Source organism: Triticum urartu, chromosome 7A, assembly GCF_056163025.1.
Source record: "Triticum urartu cultivar PI428250 chromosome 7A, HENAU_Tu73, whole genome shotgun sequence".
NCBI classification, from domain to species: Eukaryota; Viridiplantae; Streptophyta; class Magnoliopsida; order Poales; family Poaceae; genus Triticum; species Triticum urartu.
Window position 1 is genome coordinate 483119932 of NC_141879.1, and position 22370 is coordinate 483142301.

Genomic DNA, 22370 nt, shown 5'->3' on the forward strand with positions numbered 1-22370 from the left:
GGGCAGATGGGGGCGACGAGTTTGGATGAGAACAGCCCTGCAGCACGGTCGGCTTAAAAAAGGACGAGCGCCGTCGCTGACGCGTGGGCCCGTCATTATAAATTAAGCTGACCGCGTGGGCAGCGGGTAGTTGGACGGCTGCCATGTGGGGACGCGGCGGACAGCGAGAAGGCGCGCGAAGCGTCCGTTCGGCGTCCGTGCCGACGCATTTGGTGCGCAAATTTGGACCGTAAATGCGTCAGCGTGGACGCGACGCAGACGTGATTTAGGTTTGGATCGGCGCGTTGGGCCGCCACTTTTGTCCGCGCCGATCCAAACGGACGCAGACAGACGAAATAGGTCGGTCCTTTAAAGTTGCTCTTAGCGATTTTTTATTATAGTGAGCTTGCATGTACAGTTGTGTGATGTAGAATACATCAGATAGTAATTAGTTTTTTTAGGGAACAGATAGTAATTAGTTGGTTTCACTACTTAGCTTGAATCCTATCATTAACATATCTCCTCTTAATACTATTTTGTCGGACGCACAAAAAGTCCGCTCTAGCCAGCCTCCTACTCTCGCCGCAGGCCACTTGTAAGTGCATCTAGTGCCACCCCTAGTTGGTTTTGGAGTATTGACGGCAAACCTAGTTGAGGGACTAATGTGTTTGTGAGAATTGCAGGAAAACACAGGTAGAAGTCCCTCATTGATTCGGTTTTGCTACCAGAGATGACCCCTAAAAATGTACGAAGACATTGAAGACAATGGTGGTTTATGAAGATATTCATATTGAAGACAATGATAGGAGAAGACTCCCTATGAAGTTTTTGGAACTCGAAGACCTAGATCCTTCGTAGTTTTATTTCATTCATGTTGTGTCATAGGAACCACCGTACTGTTAAGTGGGGTCAAAGAGAACCAGTCAGAATGACTGAAGTGATGCCTAATTCAAATCCTATGTCTTCGAGCGAAGACTTTGAGAGAAAATCTTGTCCAGAGTCAGACAAGTCAGCTTTACTTGTAGCCCAAGTAAAGTTGTCGTGTGAGTTCAAAATTCGACCGTTGGTACACGTGTCAGTTCCTTAGTGACCCAGGGTCATTTCGGACAGATCAGGTCGGGTTGCCAAGTGGCTATAAATAGTTCACCCCCACAACCATAAACGGTTGGCTGCTCAGATTTCAGTGCACGGCTTTTGTCGTTTAAGAGCAACCCACCTCGAAGCCTTTGAAAGAAAAATTCCCAGTGAGGAGAAAAGCCCTAACCACCCAGAGCCAGAGCAAATTGGGCATCACTTAAGTCTTCGTGTCTGTGTGATCTGAAGACTTATTACACTTGAGGACTGTGCATCCTCCAGACGGTTAGGCGTCGCGTTCAGAGCATCCAAGAGAAATTGTGGATTGCCAGTGAACGAAGTCTGTGAAGGTTTGGGAGCCTACCTTGAAGACTTACCTGAGTGATTGGGCGAGGTCTGTGTGACCTTAGCTCAAGGAGAAAACGGTGAGGACTGGGTGTCTTGGACTAAGTGTCCTTGACTGGGTGTCCGGGACTGTGTGTCCTTTGGTTTAAATACCTAGCCGCTCCAACCAGACGTACAGTTGTCACAGCAACTGGAACTGGTCAAACAAATCATTGTCTTCAACGCATCGCTGGTTTCATCTTCACTTCCTCTCACTTACAGTTATTCATTGTGAAGCCATTGCATGCTTGCTTTATCTTTTGTCTTCACAACATGAATGTATGATTTGTTTGGCTTCATAACTTCTTCCTACCTGATCCTTATTACACTGAAGCTTTTGTCACTGCGCTTTCACTTTATTGAATACTTGACCATGGCTTGCCTAGTGTAATCTAACTTCCGCTGTATAGTAATAGGCATAATCTTCACTGTTTGTCTTCATAACTCTCACTTTTGAAGACTTTCATAAAAATCGCCTATTCACCCCCCTCTAGTCGATATAACGCACTTTCACCACTCCGGCCCCGGCGACCACTACCCTAGCCGCGCCGTTGACCGCTCCGGTCGCGGCGGCCACCCGCTGCCCTTTCCATGGCCACGCCTTCCCCGTCTAGCGGCCGTCCCCGCGCGTTGCGGTGGCTGGAGTCCAGCCCCTCCTCCGCGGGCGCCAGCTCCTCCCGCCGTCCGCCGCACCCCTCCCGCGCGGCGCCCTGCCCCCTCCCCCGCTCTGCCTCCCCTCCTGCGGCGCCCTCTCCTCTTGCCGCGCTGGCCCATCATGCGCCAGTTGCGGGCCTGCGCTCCAAGGTGAGCCGGGTCGGCGGCACTGCTTCTCCCCCTGCGGAAGGCGGCTGGGAGTTGCCGCGTTCCAGCAAGCGACGGCTGGCCCGGCTTCGCCGTCGCCCCCGGCCCCGTCGTGCCGGTCCGCGGCTGCCGCCCTCTGGTGAATGTCCCAGGTGCTTGGATCCCGCCCCTGACCACCGTCCTTCCGAATGCCGCTGCGATGTTCGTTGCCGTCGGTGCCGCTTCTTCGGGCACATCACCCGGCAATGTGACCGCCCGCGCTCTCCCGCCTCTTCCTCTGGCGCCCCGCCGGCCAAGCGTCGTCGTGGCAACGTGGTTGCGTGCCCTGGGCCTGCGTCTTCCAGGTCCGGCTCCGCCACGCCGACGGCCTCCGGCGCCTCCACTCCCGCTGGATCTCCCCGCTCCTTGACGGCGGCCCCAACTGCCTCCGAGTCGCGGCCGCCTTCCGCGCCCTCTCCTCCCGCCCCAGCCACCTCGACGGCCTCCTCGGCCTCCCCCGCCTCGTCAATGACGGGCCACCCATCCCTGCGGCCTGTTGCTACGGTATGCTATCTGCCGTGTTCTCCGGCGCTAGCGGCCGCGGAGCTGGCCTTGGAGCAGCGTGCCCTCGTGGACACTGTGGCGGGCACGCGAACCGGCATCCTTGGCGCCAAGATTCTGGCTTTCCTCCGAGAGCGCTTTCAGCTGGCGGAGGGCGCGCTGTCCGTGCATCCGCGCGGCGACGGCGAGTTCCTCCTCCGATTCCGCTCCGTCGGTGACCGCGCGCGGTTTGCTGCTGGGAACGCTTGGGCTGGTCGTTTCCGCCTATTGATCCATCCTTGGAGCCGGCTGGCCGATGGTGAGCCGGTCACGGCGCGTTTCCTTGTCAACATTGACTTGATGGGCGTTCCCGACCATGCCTGGTGCCGTGAGTCTGCCGAGACGCTGCTCTCGCCATTCTGCGACATCATCGACCTGGCGCCGGAGACGGAGACCATGGTGGGCATGGCGGTCTTTCGCCTCTCCGCTTGGACCCTGAACCCCGACACCATCCCTCGCCTCTCCGAGCTGCTGTTGCCGGTGCCGGACGGTGCCCTGGTGAACGTCGACCCCAATATGGTGATGCACTTTGGGCACCCCCTCATGCGTTTCCGGTCTCCATCCATGTCTCCAGCACGGAGGACTACCGCCTCCCTGCGACGCCATCCCCGTCTCCGCCCCACGACGACGATGGTGTGTTCGGGCCCCCATCGCCGCCTGTTCCGCCACCTTACCCGCGGCGTCATGAGTTCCCTCCACGCTCCGACTGCCCCGGGGTCGCCCCAGCCGGCCGTGGTGCCACCGGCGGTTCCCGTCGCTCTCGCTCTCGCTCTCGCCGTCACGCCTCGCTGCCTGCTCGCGACTGGGCTGGCCTCCTCGGGCCCCACCCCTCTGCACTTTCTGGACGGGCGGGCCTGCCCGTGCTCAGCCGCATGATGTTCCCTCCCCTGCTGGTGTCGGTGCGTCGACGCGCGAGGACCAGTCGCTTGCCACCGCATTGGTGGTTTCCCCCTTGGTGGCCCCGCCCCAACGTTCACCCGTCCACTCCCCAGCGGCGGCCGAGCCATTCAAGGCGGCCCCCGAGAGCTCGTGCGAGCCCAGCGTTGGGTGCTTGCCTTCCTCGGATCACTCTGTGGTGGCCCCACCTCGGGGTCAGATGTCGCAGGGCACGCTGCTGTCGATCTTCCCACCCTATCCGCTGGCGCCCTGCAGCCCGTGCTGCTCCCTACTGCCCAGCAGCGGGTAGAGATTCCCCCGACGGCCTGCACCTCTCCTGTCGCGCCCCCACCTGCAACCCTTGCCACGGGTCCAGGGCCAGCCTTGGGTACCGCGGTCAACCATGGGTGCCCCACCGTCCCATCGCCTCGCGAGACGGGCCCCTCCAGCAATCCTGGGCAGGATTCCTCACTCGCTCCCTCTATGACACATGGCGGCCCGGAAGCAGTTCAGCCCATGTAGCTCGCTCCCCCGGCGACACCTGGCGACTCGCTGAAGGAAATATGCCCTAGAGGCAATAATAAAGTTATTATTTATTTCCTTATAATCATGATAAATGTTTATTATTCATGCTAGAATTGTATTAACTGGAAACATAATACATGTGTGAATACATAGACAAACAAAGTGTCACTAGTATGCCTCTACTTGACTAGCTCGTTAATCAAAGATGGTTATGTTTCCTGACCATGAACAATGAGTTGTTATTTGATTAACGAGGTCACATCATTAGTTGAATGATCTGATTGACATGACCCATTCCATTAGCTTAGCACCTGATTGTTTAGTATGTTGCTATTGCTTTCTTCATGACTTATACATGTTCCTATGACTATGAGATTATGCAACTCCCGTTTACCGGAGGAACACTTTGGGTGCTACCAAACGTCACAACGTAACTGGGTGATTATAAAGGAGCATTAAAGGTGTCTCCAAAGGTAGATGTTGGGTTGGCGTATTTCGAGATTAGGATTTGTCACTCCGATTGTCGGAGAGGTATCTCTGGGCCCTCTCGGTAATACACATCACATAAGCCTTGCAAGCATTACAACTAATATGTTAGGTGTGAGATGACGTATTACGGAACGAGTAAAGAGACTTGCCGGTAACGAGATTGAACTAGGTATTGGATACCGACGATCGAATCTCGGGCAAGTAACATACCGATGACAAAGGGAACAACGTATGTTGTTATGCGGTCTGACCGATAAAGATCTTCGTAGAATATGTAGGAGCCAATATGGGCATCCAGGTCCCGCTATTGGTTATTGACCGGAGACGTGTCTCGGTCATGTCTACATCGTTCTCGAACCCGTAGGGTCCGCACGCTTAAGGTTATGATGACAGTGATATTATGAGTTTATGCATTTTGATGTACCGAGGGTTGTTCGGAGTCCCGGATGTGATCACGGACATGACGAGGAGTCTCGAAATGGTCGAGACGTAAAGATTGATATATTGGAAGCCTATATTTGGATATCGGAAGTGTTCCGGGTGAAATCGGGATTTTACCGGAGTACTGGGAGGTTACCGGACCCCCCCGGGAATCATATGGGCCTTAGTGGGCCTTAGTGGAAAGGTGAAAGGGCTGCCCATAAGGGCTGCGCGCCTCCCCCCCTCCCCTAGTCCTATTAGGACTAGGAGAGGTGGCCGGCCACCCCTCTCCCTCTTTCCCCCTTGGGAATCCTAGTTGGAATAGGATTGGGGGGGAGTCCTACTCCCGGTAGGAGTAGGACTCCTCCTGCGCCCTCCTCCTGGCCGGTGCACCTCTCCCCCTTGGCTCCTTTATATACGGAGGCAGGGGGCACCTCTAGACACACAAGTTGATCCATGTGATCTATTCCTTAGCCGTGTGCGGTGCCCCCTGCCACCATATTCCTCGATAATACTGTAGCGGAGTTTAGGCGAAGCCCTGCTGCTGTAGTTCATCAAGATCGTCACCACGCCGTCGTGCTGACGGAACTCTTCCCCGACACTTTGCTGGATCGGAGTCCGGGGATCGTCATCGAGCTGAACGTGTGCTCGAACTCGGAGGTGCCGTAGTTTCGGTGCTTGATCGGTTGGATCGTGAAGACGTACGACTACTTCCTCTACGTCATGTCAGCGCTTCCGCAGTCGGTCTGCGTTGGGTACGTAGACAACACTCTCCCCTCTCGTTGCTATGCATCACATGATCTTGCGTGTGCGTAGGAAATTTTTTGAAATTACTACGTTCCCCAACACTCGCTAGCAGTCCAGCTCATGCAGCCCATGCATGATGCTGCCCACGTACCGGACGTAGCCCCTGCTACCCCAGCCGCCACGCTGTGTGCTATACAAGGCTACCTCCAATCCGTCCAACGGGACATGGCTCCTCTCGTCCACCCGACGCCCAGGCGTCGTCGTCGTGAGATCCCGCCCAATTTCACCCCCCGCAGAAGCGACCGCATCGCTAAGGCAGACCGGGGCCTTGACTCGGAGATGAAGGCCAAGAGGGTCCTCCTGCTGCGCCTGGGGCTGCTGAAGCAGGACGAACCAGTCGACGTCGTCGCTCTTGATCGCTACGCCAGGCTGTTTGAGGAGTCGCTCGCCCTGGATGTGATTCGTGCCTTCGCGGATTTCTATGGCTGGGACGTACCGCCTGTCGCTTGTGCCTCGGCCCCGCCCTCCTCGCCTACCGTCCTGGCGGCCTAGGCTCCTCCTCTTCCTTGCGCCCCCTCCGTGCCCGGTCACCTCCATATTTATGGATTGTAAACCTAAGATTCTATTTTGGAACGTGCGCGGCCTCAACTCCGGCGCCAAACGCACGGCCGTCCGTAGTGTTATCTCCTCGGATCTTCCGGCCATCGTCTGCCTTCAAGAGACCAAGCTCGACGTCGTCACCCCCATCCTGGTCTCAGAAACGCTCGGCCCCTCCTTCGACGCCTTCTACTCTCTGCCCGCGATTGGCTCAAGTGGTGGTATCCTTCTGGCTTGGCGCTCATCCGAGCTTGCCATCTCTAACCCGACCATCGGTGCGCACCACATTACCGCGGTGGTTTCTTCTCTCGCGGGCGGGCATCCTTTCTGGCTCACCGGGGTGTATGGGCCGCAAAGCGAGGCCGACAAGATGTCCTTTCTTCAGGACCTGCAGGACATGCGTGCCTCGAGTGTCGGCCCATGGATCCTTGGTGGTGACTTCAACTTGATTGCCGCGGCCGCGGACAATAACAACTCTCGCCTAAACCTGCGTCTCATCCGGCACTTCCGCCGTTTCATGGCTGACATGGAGCTCAGGGACATGTACCTTCATGGTAGGCGGTATACCTGGTCCAACGAGCGCGAAAATCCTATGTTGGTTCGTATCGACAGAGTCCTCTGCACCACATCCTAGGAGTCCGCATTCCCAAGATGCCTTCTCCATTGATTGTCTTTCGCGGCCTCAGACCATTGCCCTCTCATGCTGGACTGCACCCCGTGTTCTCCGGGTGTGCGCCGCTTTCACTTTGAAAAGTTCTGGCCCCAGTTGCCTGGGTTTATGCAAGTGGTCTCCGACGCCTGGTCCAGCGCCCCGCCTGACCCCGACCCGTTTCGTCGAATCTTCGACCATCTGAGGATAACCGCTGGCCGCCTTCAGAGTTGGAGCGCCAAGACCATCGGCAGTGTTTCCTTGCAGCTTATGGTCGCTCGTGAGCTCATTGCTCGGCTCGATGCGGCGCAGGACTGCGGGCCTCTTTCCAATCAGGAGTTTTGGCTGCGTCGATGTCTCAAACATGCATACTTGGGCCTTGCATCCCTCGAGCGGTCCATCTTAAGGTAGCGGGTGCGGTTGGCCTGGTTGCGTAATGGCAAAGCATCCTCCGCTTTCTTGCGCATACAGGCATCCCACCGGAAGCAACGTACCCGCATCCTTTCCCTTCGCCACGGCGACGCCACCATCTCGGGGGAGCGGGACATGGCCGAGGCGGCCTTCCACCACTTTGCGGCGATCATCGGCACCATGGACACGCGCGCTCACTCTTTGGATCTTGATGCCATCGACCCTAGGGTCTTCGACCTCTCGTCCCTGGACCAGCCCTTTATCGAAGACGAGGTCTGGGGTGCCGTTAAGAAGCTGCCTACCGGCAAATCTCCTGGCCCTGATGGCTTCGCGGCCGAGTTCCTTCGCTCCTGCTGGGCGGTCGTGAAGGACGACTTTATGGACGCCTTTGCCAAGCTCTACCGTATGGACGACCGAGGTTTTCAATGCCTCAACGAGGCATTTGTCACTTTGCTTCCCAAGCGAGCGGACGCCACCTCTCTTGGCGACTATCGACCGATCAGTCTCATCCATCTCGTGGCCAAGCTTGTCGCGAAGGTCCTCTCTCTCCGGCTAGCCCCGAGGCTCAACGAGCTTGTCTCCCCTAGCCAAAGCGCCTTCATCTCCGGTCGTAGCATCCACGACAACTTCATGCTCGTGCAGCAAACGGCAAGATTCCTTCATCGATCAAAGGCTAGCAGGGTTCTTCTCAAGCTCGATATTGCCCGCGCGTTCGACGCCGTCTCCTAGCCATTCCTCCTTGAGGTCATGCGTCACCTGGGCTTTGGCACGCGCTGGTGTGAATGGATTTCGATCCTTTTGTCCACCGCTTCGACGCGCGTCCTCCTAAACGGCGTCTCAGGCCCCCATATCCACCACGCAAAGGGGCTTCGGCAGGGCGACCCCGTGTCCCCCATGCTCTTCACCCTGGTCATCGACGTGCTGAACTCGCTTATGCTTCATGCCACGACGACCGGCCTCCTCAGACGGCTTAGCCCCAGACTCGCCGCCCCTAGCATTTCTCTCTACGCCGATGACGTTGCTATCTTCTGTCACCCGAGCATGGACCAGCTACTCGCAATCAGAGCCATCCTTCAGGTCTTCGGGCATGCTTCCGGGCTCCACACCAACTTTGCCAAGTGCTCTGCTGCACCCATCCACTGCACCGACACCGAGACGTCTGATGTGGCGGCCGCCTTGTCCTGTCCCTTGGCGCAATTTCCTTTGCCCTACCTCGGACTCCCTTTGTCCGTGCGCAAGGTGCCTTCGTCTGCTCTACAGCCCCTGCTGGACCGCATGGTCAAGAAGTTCTCCTCCTGGCGCGCCTCCATGCTTTCGAGGGGTGAGCGGCTCGCCCTTGTCCGCCACGTCCTCACCGCGATGCCTACCCACATGCTCATGGCAATGGTGATCTGCAAGCCTGTGCTCAAACGCATCAACCGCATCATCCGAGACTTCCTATGGCACGGTCGCCGCGACGCCAACGGTGGCCATTGTCTGGTCAATTGGCAGCGGGTGTGTAGACCGCTCGAGTATGGAGGCCTCGGCGTCCTAGATCTGCATCGCTTCGGTATAGCGCTCCGAACGCGCCGGCAGTGGCTTCAGCGCACCGATCCCTCCCGCCCGTGGATTCACCTTCAACTTCCTGACGATCCAAAGGCCCGCGCCATATTTCGCGCATCCACATACTGGAGCCTTGGGGATGGTCACTCCTGCCTCTTCTGGAAGACCGCTGGCTTGACGACCAATCTGTCGCGGATGTTGCGCCCCATCTCGTCTCGCTTGTGCCCCAAAGGCGTCGCCGGACCTGCACGGTGGCCGACAGACTTGCCGAGCGAGCCTGGATCAGGCACATCCAGGCGACTCTAACGCTGCTTGCCACAACCAAGTTCGTCGAGCTTTGGCGCCGCCTGCAGTCTCTCGCGCTCTCCGACCAGCCGGACCGTCTCCGCTGGCGCTGGACTGACAGCGGGATTTACTCAGCCAAATCTTGCTACAGGGCCCTATTCGCTGGTTCCATGCACGCTCCGCACTGGAGGCTCACCTGGCGGAGCTGGGCGCCCTTGCGGGTGAAGTTCTTCGCCTGGCTTGCCCTCCAAGACAGATGCTGGACGGCGGCTCGTTTAGCTCGACATGGTCTCCCGCATCAAGCCGCGTGCCTCTTCTGTGACCAGGCGATGGAGACTATGGAACACATCTTAGTTGGTTGCCCTTTCTCGCGTCAGGTTTGGCATGCCTGCTTCACTTGGTGCTACCCTCAGGCCCCTGCACCAACTCCCAATGTCCGCTTCTTGGACTGGTGGCACGATACGACATCCGCGGCATCGACAGCGAATCGCAAGGGGATCGCCTCGCTCATACTCCTCGTTGCATGGCTCATCTGGAAACACCGAAACTCCTGCGTCTTCGGCGGCACCCCCCTCCGCCTCTCAACTTCTCCACGACATCAAGGAGGAAGCAAGCTCCTAGGCCAAGGCGGGGGCCAATGGCCTCGCCGCCATCACATCGTAGCCGCCTGTGAGCGTTTGGGGCTGAGCAAACCCTTTTTCCCTCATGCTCGCACTAGGATCTTCGCCCATCTTGTGTATGTAGTATCCTAGCCCCCCCACTCATGTAACTCTACTATCCTTCCTTTTAATGAATGATACGCAAGCTTTGCGTATTCGCGAAAAAACTATTTTGTCTTTCTCAATGGAATGGAGTATTACTTATGATTAATATTACATCAGTGCTTTGCTTCAGATTGTTGAAATTTAGCTTGTAATGGCAAGATAGTTGCCATGTTGCCAAATCTAGCATGCTTTCGCGCAGACACCGGCCCAATAATATTTCTTCCATTAGACTTGGATCAGCTACATCACCACAAAATTCCAAGACCATATCAAGAACTGATGTACTGACAACCACTAAATCACTTTGATTTCTGTAACAAAGGAATCACTTCAATACAAACTAGCAACAAATTTGTATTTGTGCCCGCACAAGGATTTGAGACAAACCTAGAGCTCTAACAATAATCTTGTGATATGATAACAAAAGGCCTTGAGCACATGGCAGGCGGTCACTTGGAGCTGCGACCGGGCGATAGGACAGGCGACAACCACGCGACTACGTCGGCGGCCACTCCGGCCACGGCGGCCACCAGCGCGGCCGGCCAGCCCGCCGTCATGGGCTCGGCCTGCCACCCCTCTCCTTCCTCTTGGGCGGGCAGCCCCGCAGTTGCGGGGGTCTCGGCGGGCTCCATCGCAATCGGCGCCACGGTGGGTGCCCCTCGGGATATCTCCGCCGCCAGCGCCGGGGACATCCGCGGGGGCGTCCTGCTCCGCGGCGGTTTCCTCGCTTCCTCCACCCCGGCTGTGCTGGGGGGAACAGCCGTCGGCCCTCCCCTCCGCTCGCCCGGCGAGGCGCTTCTCGAATACTCGCTTTCAGTCTTCTCCTCTCCGGTATGTTTACCCCTTTCCGCCGCCCTCTCCTCACCTACCATGGTTTGGCTCGAGGTCCTGCTACCAGCGCCTCCGCCGCCGTCCTCCGCTGTCGTAGCCATGCTCAATGGTTGGATTGGCACGCCCTTTGCTTACCCTTTAATTGTTCAGTTTAGCGACTGCTTATTTTCTCTTTTACCATTGCTAATCGTAACATTGCTAGTTTCATTCTATTGCTCGTGGGGATTAACTACAAGGGTTTAGTTGTCTGGCTAATCCTCCCCCTGTTGGACTGCCTCAGCCTCGTCTTTTTGCTGTCCACACTTCTCTCCCCCATGCTCCTGAAACCCGGGCCTGTCAACCCCTGTCGTCATCCCCCTCTGATGCGACTTGGAGCGTCGACTGTGTTGCTGCCCCCCGTGCGAATCCGTACCTGCCCTATCCTGACGCGGGCCTGGCAACTCCAGACGCACCCTCCTCGTCGCGACCCTGCCCATCTCCTGTAGCGTGGTCCGTGACAATTGCTTGGAAGATTGCCCCCTCCACCTGTGCCGCCACGTAGCTCGTCTGGCTTCGCTGGCACCCGCGCGGCATCTCGGCCTCCCATTTTGGACGTTTCAGCCACTGGTATCCTGGCTCTCCTTTTTGGCCCGTTGCAACTGGCCCAACTGGCTTGCCGCTCCATGCCATCGCTGACCGCAGGGCGCATGCATGGTCCTCTGTGTTCGGCCAAACCGAGGCGCCCTGGCTTCCCTCCGCAGGCGGCGACCCATGCTTGATGCCTCTGCCCCTGGGATCCTGTCGCGGCCTCCGGGCCCACTCCCGTGGTCAACTTCTCCCCATCGTCAGCCTGAGGTACACGACAGCCCACCTTCTATCCGGCCGCAGACCACGGGATGTGACAACGGCGAGGCCGAGGCCGGTTGCCTGACGTCGCCTCGACTGTCGCCCTCCCACGCCGGCAGCCCGCATGCTGGGCCGTTGGAATCTTATGCCCATGCCCTTCTTGCTTCCTCTTATAGCATGCACCCCCCCTACATGCATCGGCACAGCTCATCCCTCCCACCCAAAAATCTCAACGCCATGAACCGCTGCTTCCGATGCCTTGCTCTTGACCACCAAGTTCGCGATTGCCGAGACCCCGTGCGGTGTCGCCGTTGTTGGCGTGCGGGCCACACCCAGCATGGGTGCACGGCTATTTTACCCCCAGCCAACCCCTTGCCTCTCCTCAACCCTGCGCCTGCCTTTTCTCCTAACCCTCCTCTCGCACAACTTGCCCCGAGCTCTCCACTGCCTCCCCAGCCCGCTCCGGCCCCCATGGCTGACTTCATACCCCTGGAGCTCTCCTCCTCCGAGGACGAGCAGCCGCCGTCCCCTGCCCACGCATCACCACCAAGCATCTTTGCCTTCCCGGAGCAGACCGAGGCGGCGGAAGTTGAGGATGAGGCCTTTGAGGAGGAGGAGGACCCGGACGAGGTTGAGTTCGAATCGGGGGAGGAATCCACCGATTCAGACGCAACCCAATCCGCCTTTATCTCTTCTCCTCCTCCTAGGCACCGTCGGGATTTCTCCAACGTTTTCATGCCCTTCATCCCCATCGAGCATTTCCAAAACCTCGCATACGCCATTGTCAACCCTCCCCATCCCTCCCCCTCAAGCTTGTATCCGCCGTGCTCTACAGACCGGTGCTGCCAACCCCCCGGTGATGATTCGGGCCCCTTCCTACGGGGCGGGGCTGGTCGTGTTTGGTTCGGCCTATGAGCGCGAAATCTCCATCCTCAACTGTCCTCTTTCCTGCCCCATAAACACCGTCAGCCTTGTGGGCCACGAAGACACCGAGAATCGCTTCCTCTTCCGTCTTGACACGGTCTCTGCCCTTCATATCAAGGATTTCCCTCTCGAGTACTGGTTTACTCCTACCATCATCAACTCCATTGTCCCTTTCGCATGTCCCATCCAGATTGACCATGTTTGCCTTACCGGTGTGGACTACTCTGCGGTCCTTGTCTTCGTCAAGTCTCGTACCCTCACTGACGTCCCTCATACCATCCCGGTTCATGGCTTCTCCAGCCTCGGTGCAATTGCTTCCGTCCTTGTCATCCACTCCCAAGAGCTACCGCCCGACCCCGCTTTTGCGGGCCTAGACTCCGACAACGACAACAACGGTGGCGGTGGCGGGGATGGCGGCGACGGGGGGAGCAGCGACTTCCCCGGCGGCATGGACCCGGACCTGTCGGCCCCTCCCCCCTACTCCAACCGACGAGGGGCACGACGACAAGGTGGTGCAGCTGCCGGGCGGCCTCACCATGATGGCCAACCACAAGCCTCTGGTTTGTGCCGTGCCGCTCACGGCTCGCCCGAGGTCGGTGCAGGTCAAGCTCTTCAAGGGCTTCTACGACGTGCGTGTCCAGGGCGCGAACGGCGAGCGCAGCTTCTACTGCATCCCGATGAGTCCGGCGGGCTCTCCCTGGCTCGTCGTCGCCAACCTGGCAGCCTGCTCCATCGTCTACCTCGACCGGGTGGCCACGTTCGGGGCCCCCCACGCCCCTTTCACCGATGCCGAGGTGGTCTGCCGCGACTTCCGGGGCCGCGCCTTCACCCTGGGTTGCGACGGGGAGGAGGCGGTCATGCAAGCCGTTGCTCGCTATGACGCCGGCCTCCCTCCGATCCCAGGGCCGCAGCCCCTGTTGATCGCCAACGACGCGCACGACGACATCGCACAGCAGCAGCTCTCCCCTCCTTCCTCCCCTCCGACCGCCAATCTCCCTCCTCGGGCTGCCTCTCCAACGATCTTCTACACGCGCCGCAGCGCTCGCCTCCGGGAGGGGGAGCCCCCGAACCGTATGACGATGCTGGAAAAGGCCACTCTTCGGAAGGAGATGAAGCTGGAAGGCAAGAAGAGGGCGGCCCCGCGCAAGGAGTTGTTGCTGCCCGCGGTGGAGCTCATGGAGCTTGCCGCTGAGGGCCCTCCGCCGCTCTCGCGCAAGGATGTTCTCCAGCTTTCCATGGCCTGTGGCGTCCCCGAGATCGACCTCAACATGGTGCCCGCCGGTGACGATGCGTGATGACCCTCCCGAGCAACCTACGCAACGGCGCCACCCCTTTCTTGCTGCTCTTCGCGACTGCAACTCCACCCGCATTTTTAGCTGCAGCTTTCTTCACAGGACGCGCCGTCTACTTGTCTACTTCATCGGGATCCCAACCCCTTGTCTTTTTCTTTCTGTGTTTCTCTCTTTTTTCCCTTTACTTTCCTACCGCCCTGTTCTAGTTAACGACTGTTTCATTGTTTTACTTTGGGCTTATCTTGCTCGGCCAATCTATGTTGCTACTTTAGTTTCCAATGATTAGAGAAGTCTCTGTTATTTCTTGGAACGTTCGAGGACTTGGTAGGCACAAGAAGTGCACCGATGTAAAAGCAACCCTCTCCTCTGCGCCTTGCTCCGTAATTTGCCTACAGGAGTCAAAACTACAGGACATTTCCAACTTCAAAGCTATTTCTTTTCTTCCCCAGAATCTTTGCAACTTTAATTCCATCCCAGCTATCGGTTCGGCCGGGGGGATTGTTACCGCATGGGACGACAATTTCCTCTCCTGCTCCAAAGTGCTCGCGGACACTTTCGCCCTTACTTGTTGGTTTGATTCGCGCACGAATGACCTTTCATTCGCCATTACTAACGTCTACGGGCCCTGTGACCACGCATCTAAACCTTCCTTCTTGCAATCCCTCGTGGATCTCAAACCTCAAATCTCCTGCCCTTGGACTGTCATTGGGGATTTCAACATCACCCTTAGGCCGTCGGACAAATCCACAACGCATTTCAATATGCTAGAGGCAAACCGTTTTGCCTCAACTATCAACACTCTCCGGCTTCAGGATCTATCTCTCCTCGACAGACGCTTTACTTGGTCAAACCGGCAGGAGGTGCCCATTCTTGTTCGGCTTGATCGGGCTCTGGCAAGCGTGGTCTGGGCCTCAAAATTTCCGGATACCTCTCTTTCTTCTCTTGCCAGGACAACCTCCGATCACGTCCCCATCCGGCTAACGGCGGCCACTTCCATCCCCAGATCTTCGGTTTTTCGCCTTGATCGCTCCCTCCTCAACGTCCCTCTATTCAAGGAACGGGTGGCCGCAAATTGGGGGAGCGTCGGCCCTCAGCATGCCCATCTTGGATCTGCTGGAATTCTTTCCCTCAAATTAAAGCATACCAGGGATATGGCAAAAAAGTGGTTGTCCAACAGAAGATCGCCTAGGATCTTAGCCTTAAACTGCCATACCACTATCAACTTCCTGGACAAGCCGGAAGAGGCCAGGACGTTGTCGTCTCTCGAATCCGATCTTCAGCTTGCGGTCAAGCTTTCACTGCACCGCCATAATGCTGCCATTGCAGCCTACTGGAGGCAACGAGCAAAGGTTAAGGATTGCGTCTTCGGTGACGAAAACTCGGCATACCTTCATATTTGTGCCTCGGTCAGACACCATAAAAACCAAATCAAATCCCTTGAAAACAATGGCATTATCTTCACTGCGCATTGTGACAAGGAGTCTGCTCCTTTGCACTTCTTCAAGAACCTGATTGGCGTATGCCATCCGGTCTCCTTTTCCTTTGATCTCGATAGTCTACTTCTCCCGAACTCAATTACTTCCGCTCAGGCTTCCAACCTCTCTGCTCCTTTTACCTTGGAGGAAATAAAGGCTGCCCTTTGGGCCATGAAGGACGATGCAAGCCCAGGGCCGGATGGTTTTGGCCCCACTTTTTACAAAAGCAACTGGGATCTTGTTAGATTGGATCTTCTCAATTTGCTTAATGACTTTCATGCTGGCTCAGCAGACCTTATGCGTTTGAACAGCTCACATCGTGCTCCTTCCAAAGAAGTCCGACGCCGCTAAGCCGGAAAACTATCGCCCAGTGTCCCTTCAAAACTGCTCCGTCAAGCTTGCGTCTAAGTGTCTCGCCTTTCGGGCCCAACCTCTAATCGACCACCTCATCCATGACGAGCAAACGGGTTCTATTCGGGGCCGTGGGATCACCGAAAACTTTATTCATGCTGCGAACATTGTCCAAACTTGTTTTAAACAGCGCCTCCCCGCAATCGTCATCAAGCTTGATTTCCACAAGGCTTTCGACTCTGTGTCTTGGGTCGCCCTTGCCGCGATCTTACGCGCAAAAGGTTTTCCACCGTCCTGGTGCCGTTGGGTCAACCACCTAAACTCTTCGTCCACCTCGGCCGTGTTACTAAACGGCAAGCCGGGCCCTTGGTTCCCGTGTCGGCAAGGCTTGCGGCAGGGTGACCCTTTCTCCCCCTATCTTTTCATTATAGTCGCTGATGTCCTCAAGCGCCTAATTCTCCAGGCCTCCGCAAGTGGCCTTCTTTCCCACCCAATTGCGGACGATATCCCTTGCACCGTCTTGCAATATGCTGACGACACTCTTATTGTCCTTCCTCCAGATGCAGCGCAACTGCGGACCCTCAAGCAAATCCTACTCCAGTTCTCCGAGGCCACCGGCGTTACCATCAATTTCCACAAAAGCACCTTCGCACCTATTCACGTCGACCCGGAGCTATCTAACAACCTTGCGGCCATTCTTGGTTGCCCGGTCGCTTCCTTTCCGCAATCTTACTTAGGATTGCCTCTCTCCACCCACAAACTCACTCTAGCAGATTTTTTTCTTTATCATCAATAAGGTCGACCGTCGTTTGGCCGGCTGGCGAGGACTTCTTTTGTCCTTGTCCGGGCGGGCAATTCTTGTCCGCTCCGTTCTTCGGGCCCTGCCAATCTATGCTATGAGCGTTCTTCTTCTTCCCGCCGGCACTATGCAAGAGATTGAGAAACGCTGTCGGGCTTTCTTCTGGACGGGCCAAGACACGGTTACCGAGGGTAACTGCAAAGTAGCTTGGGACATCGTGTGCGTTCCTTTCACTAGCGGAGGCCTCGGCTTTCTATCTCTAACGCAAATGAATGTTTGCCTCCTCCTCAAACACATTTCCAAGCTACACGACGGTGCGGCTTCGCGACAACCTTCCTACCTTGTCTCCAAGTACAGATGGTCTAGCACCCATGACGTGGGAACGAACGATAGTCATTCTACCCCTATCTGGCGGGATATCATGAAAGGCCTTGATTTCTTTCGTTCAAACACTCGGGTGCAACTGGGCAACGACGCTACTACCTCATTCTGGCTCAACCTTTGGCTCCCTAACACCACCCAAACCCTAGCACAACTTTTCCCGGCTCTGTTCTCTCACTCCAATCGGATCCACACTCCGGTGGCTCGCGCTCTGGGCTCGAACAACCTAACCTTGGACCTGACCCCCAGGCTGTCTCACACAGCTGAGTGCAAGTTGGCTGATCTACGCAATGTTCTGGCTTCGGTAAACGTGAATTTGCAGGTTGCTGACAGAAGAATTTCGAGGGAGGCAGGCAAACCGTTAACCACTAAGTTGGCCTACCAAGCGGTTTGGAAGTCGCGGCCCAAGGACAACCTTGCGCCGGCCATTTGGAGAAACTACGCACCGAACAAATGCCGAATTTTTGTCTGGCTCGCCAACAAGGACCGCTTGTTCACGAATGCTAGGCGCTTCAGACGGGGCATTGCCACCAACGCCGACTGCCCCTTCTGCAACCAATGTGAAACCATTGATCACCTTCTTTTTCAATGCCGACACCTGGTTCCGCTCTAGGCAGAACTAAACAGCCTTTGCCATCATACACCGCATGGACTGCTACATGCTTGGGAGGGTGATTTCAACAAGACACGATCGACAGTTATGATGGTCGTCCTCTGGAACATTTGGAAGAGACGAAACGCCAAGGTTTTCTGAAACCAACAACTCCAGCCCCACACTATTGCTAGTTCGGCAGCCGACGATCTTCGACTTTGGTCCCATCATTGCAAGAAACCACAGAGGCAAATTATGCTCCATGACTGGCGCTCCATGTTGTTCCATCTAGCCGGGAGAATATAGTCCCATGGCATAATGTAATCTTTTCCCTTTGCTTTTTCCCTTCCCCCAAACCCCCTGTACTTCTGTTCCCTATGCTTGTAACACTTTGACAGTGGTTAATAAAGGTTCAGGCGTTGACGCGTCAAAAAATAATAATAACAAAAGGCCTTTCATAGATGAAACTGGGAGGAGACCCTTGGTCGTTTGGAGGCTCCCATGAGCTCCACCAATGACGGCAATGGCCGAGGAACTGCCACGTTCATCGACCTGTACAACCTCCTCAGCTTCGCATTCAAAACCTTCGATGACCCGACTCCAGCAGTATCTGCTCTGTCAGTGTCAGGGCCTTCAGATCTGTTGCTAATGTCGGATAGAACAGTGCGATCCTCGGAAAGCAGTTCTTCTGTTGCTTCTATTTTAGCTTGTTTGCCTATTGTCTCAGCGGTGAATTTGACACTCTCCCTGGGCTTGCAAATTTCCGAGAACCTGGCTCTTGCAGTTGAATTCTCTTCTTTCGCCTCGAATCTAGATAACCTGATTTGTTCTGCACCCTCATTGCATTTCATATCCTTGGCAAGTTCAGCACCGCCGTCCCTACTCGAGCTGTGCTCACACACGTCATCATGAGTAATGTCGATTACTTGAATGCCGTCGATGGATTCACAGTCCTTCTGCAACTCAGGTTCTGTTGCTGAATCATGGAGCTCGTTTGTTACAGCTTGAGTTAAATCAATCATGTGGGCAGTGCCCTTGTCAGATTTGAAGTCCTTCCATAGCTCGAAGGATTTTGCATTTGAATTCTGCAATTCCTCCTCAAATTTGGCCTCCTCGGCCACTTGAACACTCTCATACTCGTCTTTCCACAGTTCACAGTCCTGAGGTAATCCAAGCCTTGCTCTCCCAAACAATGTCACGGGCTGCGCCACTTCAATTGCAAAATCTTGTAACACTGGTCCTTCATCTTGTAATACCTGGCTGCAAACAGCAGACCAAGTGTCTTCTGACTCTTGTTCCTCACTCTGCTTGATGGCTTCTACTGTGGTTCTTGACGCCTGCGGTGAGCCTGTGACAGTAGCATTTCCATGAGGTATTCTGAGCAACTTCCAGATGGGATCATCGGGGCCTAGCCGGGACAGGAAGCAGTGTTTCTTGACATAGGCCAGATCCATGGCAAGGCAAGGAGGTGTTGTCGAGATGACCCACTTGGGCTGGAGGAATCGCAGGGCCTGCTCCAGCTCCTCGCGAGACGAATGCATCGTCAAGCACACGTGCCACACCCCGAATTCATCCCGCATAGGCTCCGTCAGCGCCGGCTTCTGCTTCAGCGACGCCTCTGGTGCCGCGTAGTGCGCGTACCACTGGGTAGAAGGCCTGATGATGAGGGGCTCAGGCTGCTGCCTCGCCCGTGCTAATGCAAGCATCTCCGTTGCCCGCTCCAACAACCGGGGGAATTCGATCACCTGAAAGCGAGAGGACACGTCCTCGGTGAGGATTTCCGGTGCGACGAGCGAGAGGGTGTGGTAGCACTCTGAATTCTTGTCCCTGTCGACGTATATCTTCGACCCAAACGCCCTGGACACCTCGATCAGTATGTCCTCCTGTCCCAGCATGTCGGACACGAGATATACTGTCGGCGCATTCGGGTGCTCCCAGATGCAGTTGATCACCTGAAAAAAAATACAATGTGATGATGAGACACACGGGGTCGATTGCTGGTCTGATTTACTGATGAAGCAGCACGCGGACCTGACGTATGGAGGCCTCCTTGGCCGGGAATTGCAGCGGGCACTTGGCAAACGTGCAGTCCAGGAAGAGGTAGTCGATGCGGCACGACGGCGGCGCCTGGCTCGCTCCTGGTGCCTCAGCGGTGATGTACCTGAACGGCAGGCCCTGAATGCAGTCGGGGGTGAGGCGGCAGTCGCCGGTGTGCAGGACGTTGCCGAAGGCGCCCTCGAACAGAAACATCACCGCCCCTGCGAGCAGGGGAAGGATTTAGAATCGGCCGCGGTGGGGTACTAATGAGGGGATTAGCGAGAATGGGAAGAGGACGGCGTCGGCGGACTGACCAGGGCAGTGGTTGGCGTCGAAGGCGGTGACGGTGAAGTCGCCGTCGGGATCCGGGACGAGCACCGGCGCCCCGAGCTCCATCTCCACGAACGCGTCCGACCCAAGCTTTGAGGTGGCAAATTGTTTTTCCATGAAACGGGAATGGGGATGAAATGAAAATAAATGCAGGTGAGATGCGGTGCAGGCTGGCGTTTACCTGAGGGAAGATGTGGCGGGCGATGAGGACGGTGAGGCGCGAGGCGTAGACGGCGCCGGCGGTGGTGATGCCGGCGAGGTGGTCGCGGTGGGCGTGGGTAAGGAAGCGGTGGCGCTTGAGGGCGGAGGCGGGGGTCCAAGTGTCCACCGCGAAGGGCAGACCCTTCGGCAGCTCGATCGGCATGGCGTCTCTCTTCCTCCCACGACCACGGCGGCTGCGGCGGCTATCTCCCTCTCCCGTTTCCTCGCGGCTCTGTTTTGGAGGGAACCGCGAAATTCTTTTAGGGTGCGTTTGGTTTACAACCAACGATGACCGCACCAAAAATTTGGCGTGCCCGTATGATTTGGCTATGGTTTGGATTGGGGCCAAAATTTTGGCTCGCCCAGCACGCCCAGGACCTTCCCATGTTATTCTCGTCAATCTGTTGGCGCAATGTCGGCGCGGAAAATGTTCGTCAAAAAATTGGCGAGTTCGACGCCCGCTCTTCCGTACGTGAATATGCTGTATTATAACGAATGGCATGCGGATTATCCGGCCAAATTAACGCTAACTGAATCTAAAGCTCCACGCGCTGTCGCACAGCTACTGATTAAATTGGTTGTTTGCCTCCCTAATTAACTGCAGCCTTTTTCTGCGTGAGACTCGCTCCACGCGCGCCATGCATATGCCGGTGGTGCCTCCGTACAGTCCTCACCTATTATTAGTTGCAGCGATTTGTTTCCTAATTGTGTTTTCATTGCCGTGGATTTTAGTCCGGCTAACCTTATAATCCCTTGGTTAATTTTTCCTTTTGTTGTGAAAAGGTCCTATAGTCCTTGTCTCACTCTTTTAGCAGCTCAACAAAACTACGAGTAGAATCAAACCAAACACTAATCCAACGCAAACTCAGTTGGCTCCAAACCAAACGAAGTCCAGCAACTTTACCAAAATTTTGGCATGTACAATGGCTATAAATCAAACGACACCATCTTACTAAATTTTTTGTCATGCCCTCGCTTTGGTCATGCCAATATTTTGGTGGGGCTAGTTGGGGCACAAACCAAACACACCCTTAGCGCGCCCTCCAAAAGAATTGAGTTTTTGGCACCAACAGTCCCAAACATTTCCTTTCAAGTTCTCTCTCGACCAGGGCCCAGGGCCCAGGCCCAACCCAACCCGTGCTTCTACTGTCATTGCGGAGCAAACTCAGCTTCACCGTCTCGGGCAGGGATAAACGGAGCCGGAGAAGAATACAGGGGCTGCGTGGTGCGTGCGCAGGTACGAATCCTCAGAGCACAATCTCTGAACATTTAAAACTCGAATGATGCTGCTGTAGAAAGAAAAGGTCAAGCAGCTGGACAATTATAAACATCAAAATGGTCGTTTTGATTTGATATCTGATCGCCAGGAAAAGAAAATGACAGCTTCTGAAATATGTACATTGCTGTCCTCAGGATCCAATCATCCAACTCTGTCACCAAAATTTAGTTGCCCCTCAGTGTACTCCCTCCGTTTAGAATTACTTGTCGTGAAAATGGATGTATCTAGACGTATTTTAGTTTTAAATACATCCATTTCCGAAACAAGTAATTCCGAACGGAGGGAGTACATCTTAAATGGAGAAATACAAACCACTTAGTCCCAGTTATAGCGGGCATAGATTTGAACCGACATTGCCTTGATCCTGGCACGCTTGGCCATCAGGACTGGCTCGCCCACGATCTCGGAGCAACCCCTCACGTGAAGACGCTCCAGGAGAGGGCAACTATGAATGATAAATGCCAGCCCTTCGTCGTTCACGCTGCAGCGTATGAGGGCAAGGTCTCGCAGCCCATGCAGTGCGCAATCCCAAGCGTCTGTTCCCTGCTCCCATGGCATAGCTCGAGGCACTCGAGTTGATTGCATGTTTTACCAATGACTTGATACAAATCCCCTATGACATTTCTTTGGTAACCCCAAAGCACGATCTTCTCCAGCAGAGGAAACCTTGGTATCGCCTCGGCCAATCCTTCTTTCGTGATCCTATAGCACTTCACAAGGTCAAGGTGCCTCAGATTGGGCGACCTGCAAAAGCAGCACCTGCCTCTTAGCACCCCCTAATGAACATGGTTACAATTACAGATCTCGTATTTTAAATAACAAACCTGCTGGTGCATTATCTGTAACTCTTGCTTTCTTTTTGTTTCTCTTTATACATTTTTTTGTTTTTTCTTGTAATTAATAAAAAGAGATACAGTAGAATGCTTCATTT

At 55.6% G+C, this 22370-nt stretch overlaps 1 protein-coding gene across 1 annotated transcript; it reads right to left on the minus strand.

Annotated features, from left to right (window-relative positions):
• Positions 1–17590: 17590 nt before the first annotated feature.
• LOC125522660 (uncharacterized) lies at positions 17591–20537 on the minus strand. The gene is made up of 4 exons (XM_048687706.2): positions 20141–20537; positions 19944–20049; positions 19624–19850; positions 17591–19544 (listed from the first exon to the last, which is right to left on the minus strand). The coding sequence occupies exons 1-4, from the start codon at positions 20321–20323 to the stop codon at positions 18048–18050; spliced, it is 2013 nt and encodes a 670-aa protein (XP_048543663.2). The 5' UTR covers positions 20324–20537; the 3' UTR covers positions 17591–18047.
• Between the last annotated feature and the right edge of the window lie 1833 nt (positions 20538–22370).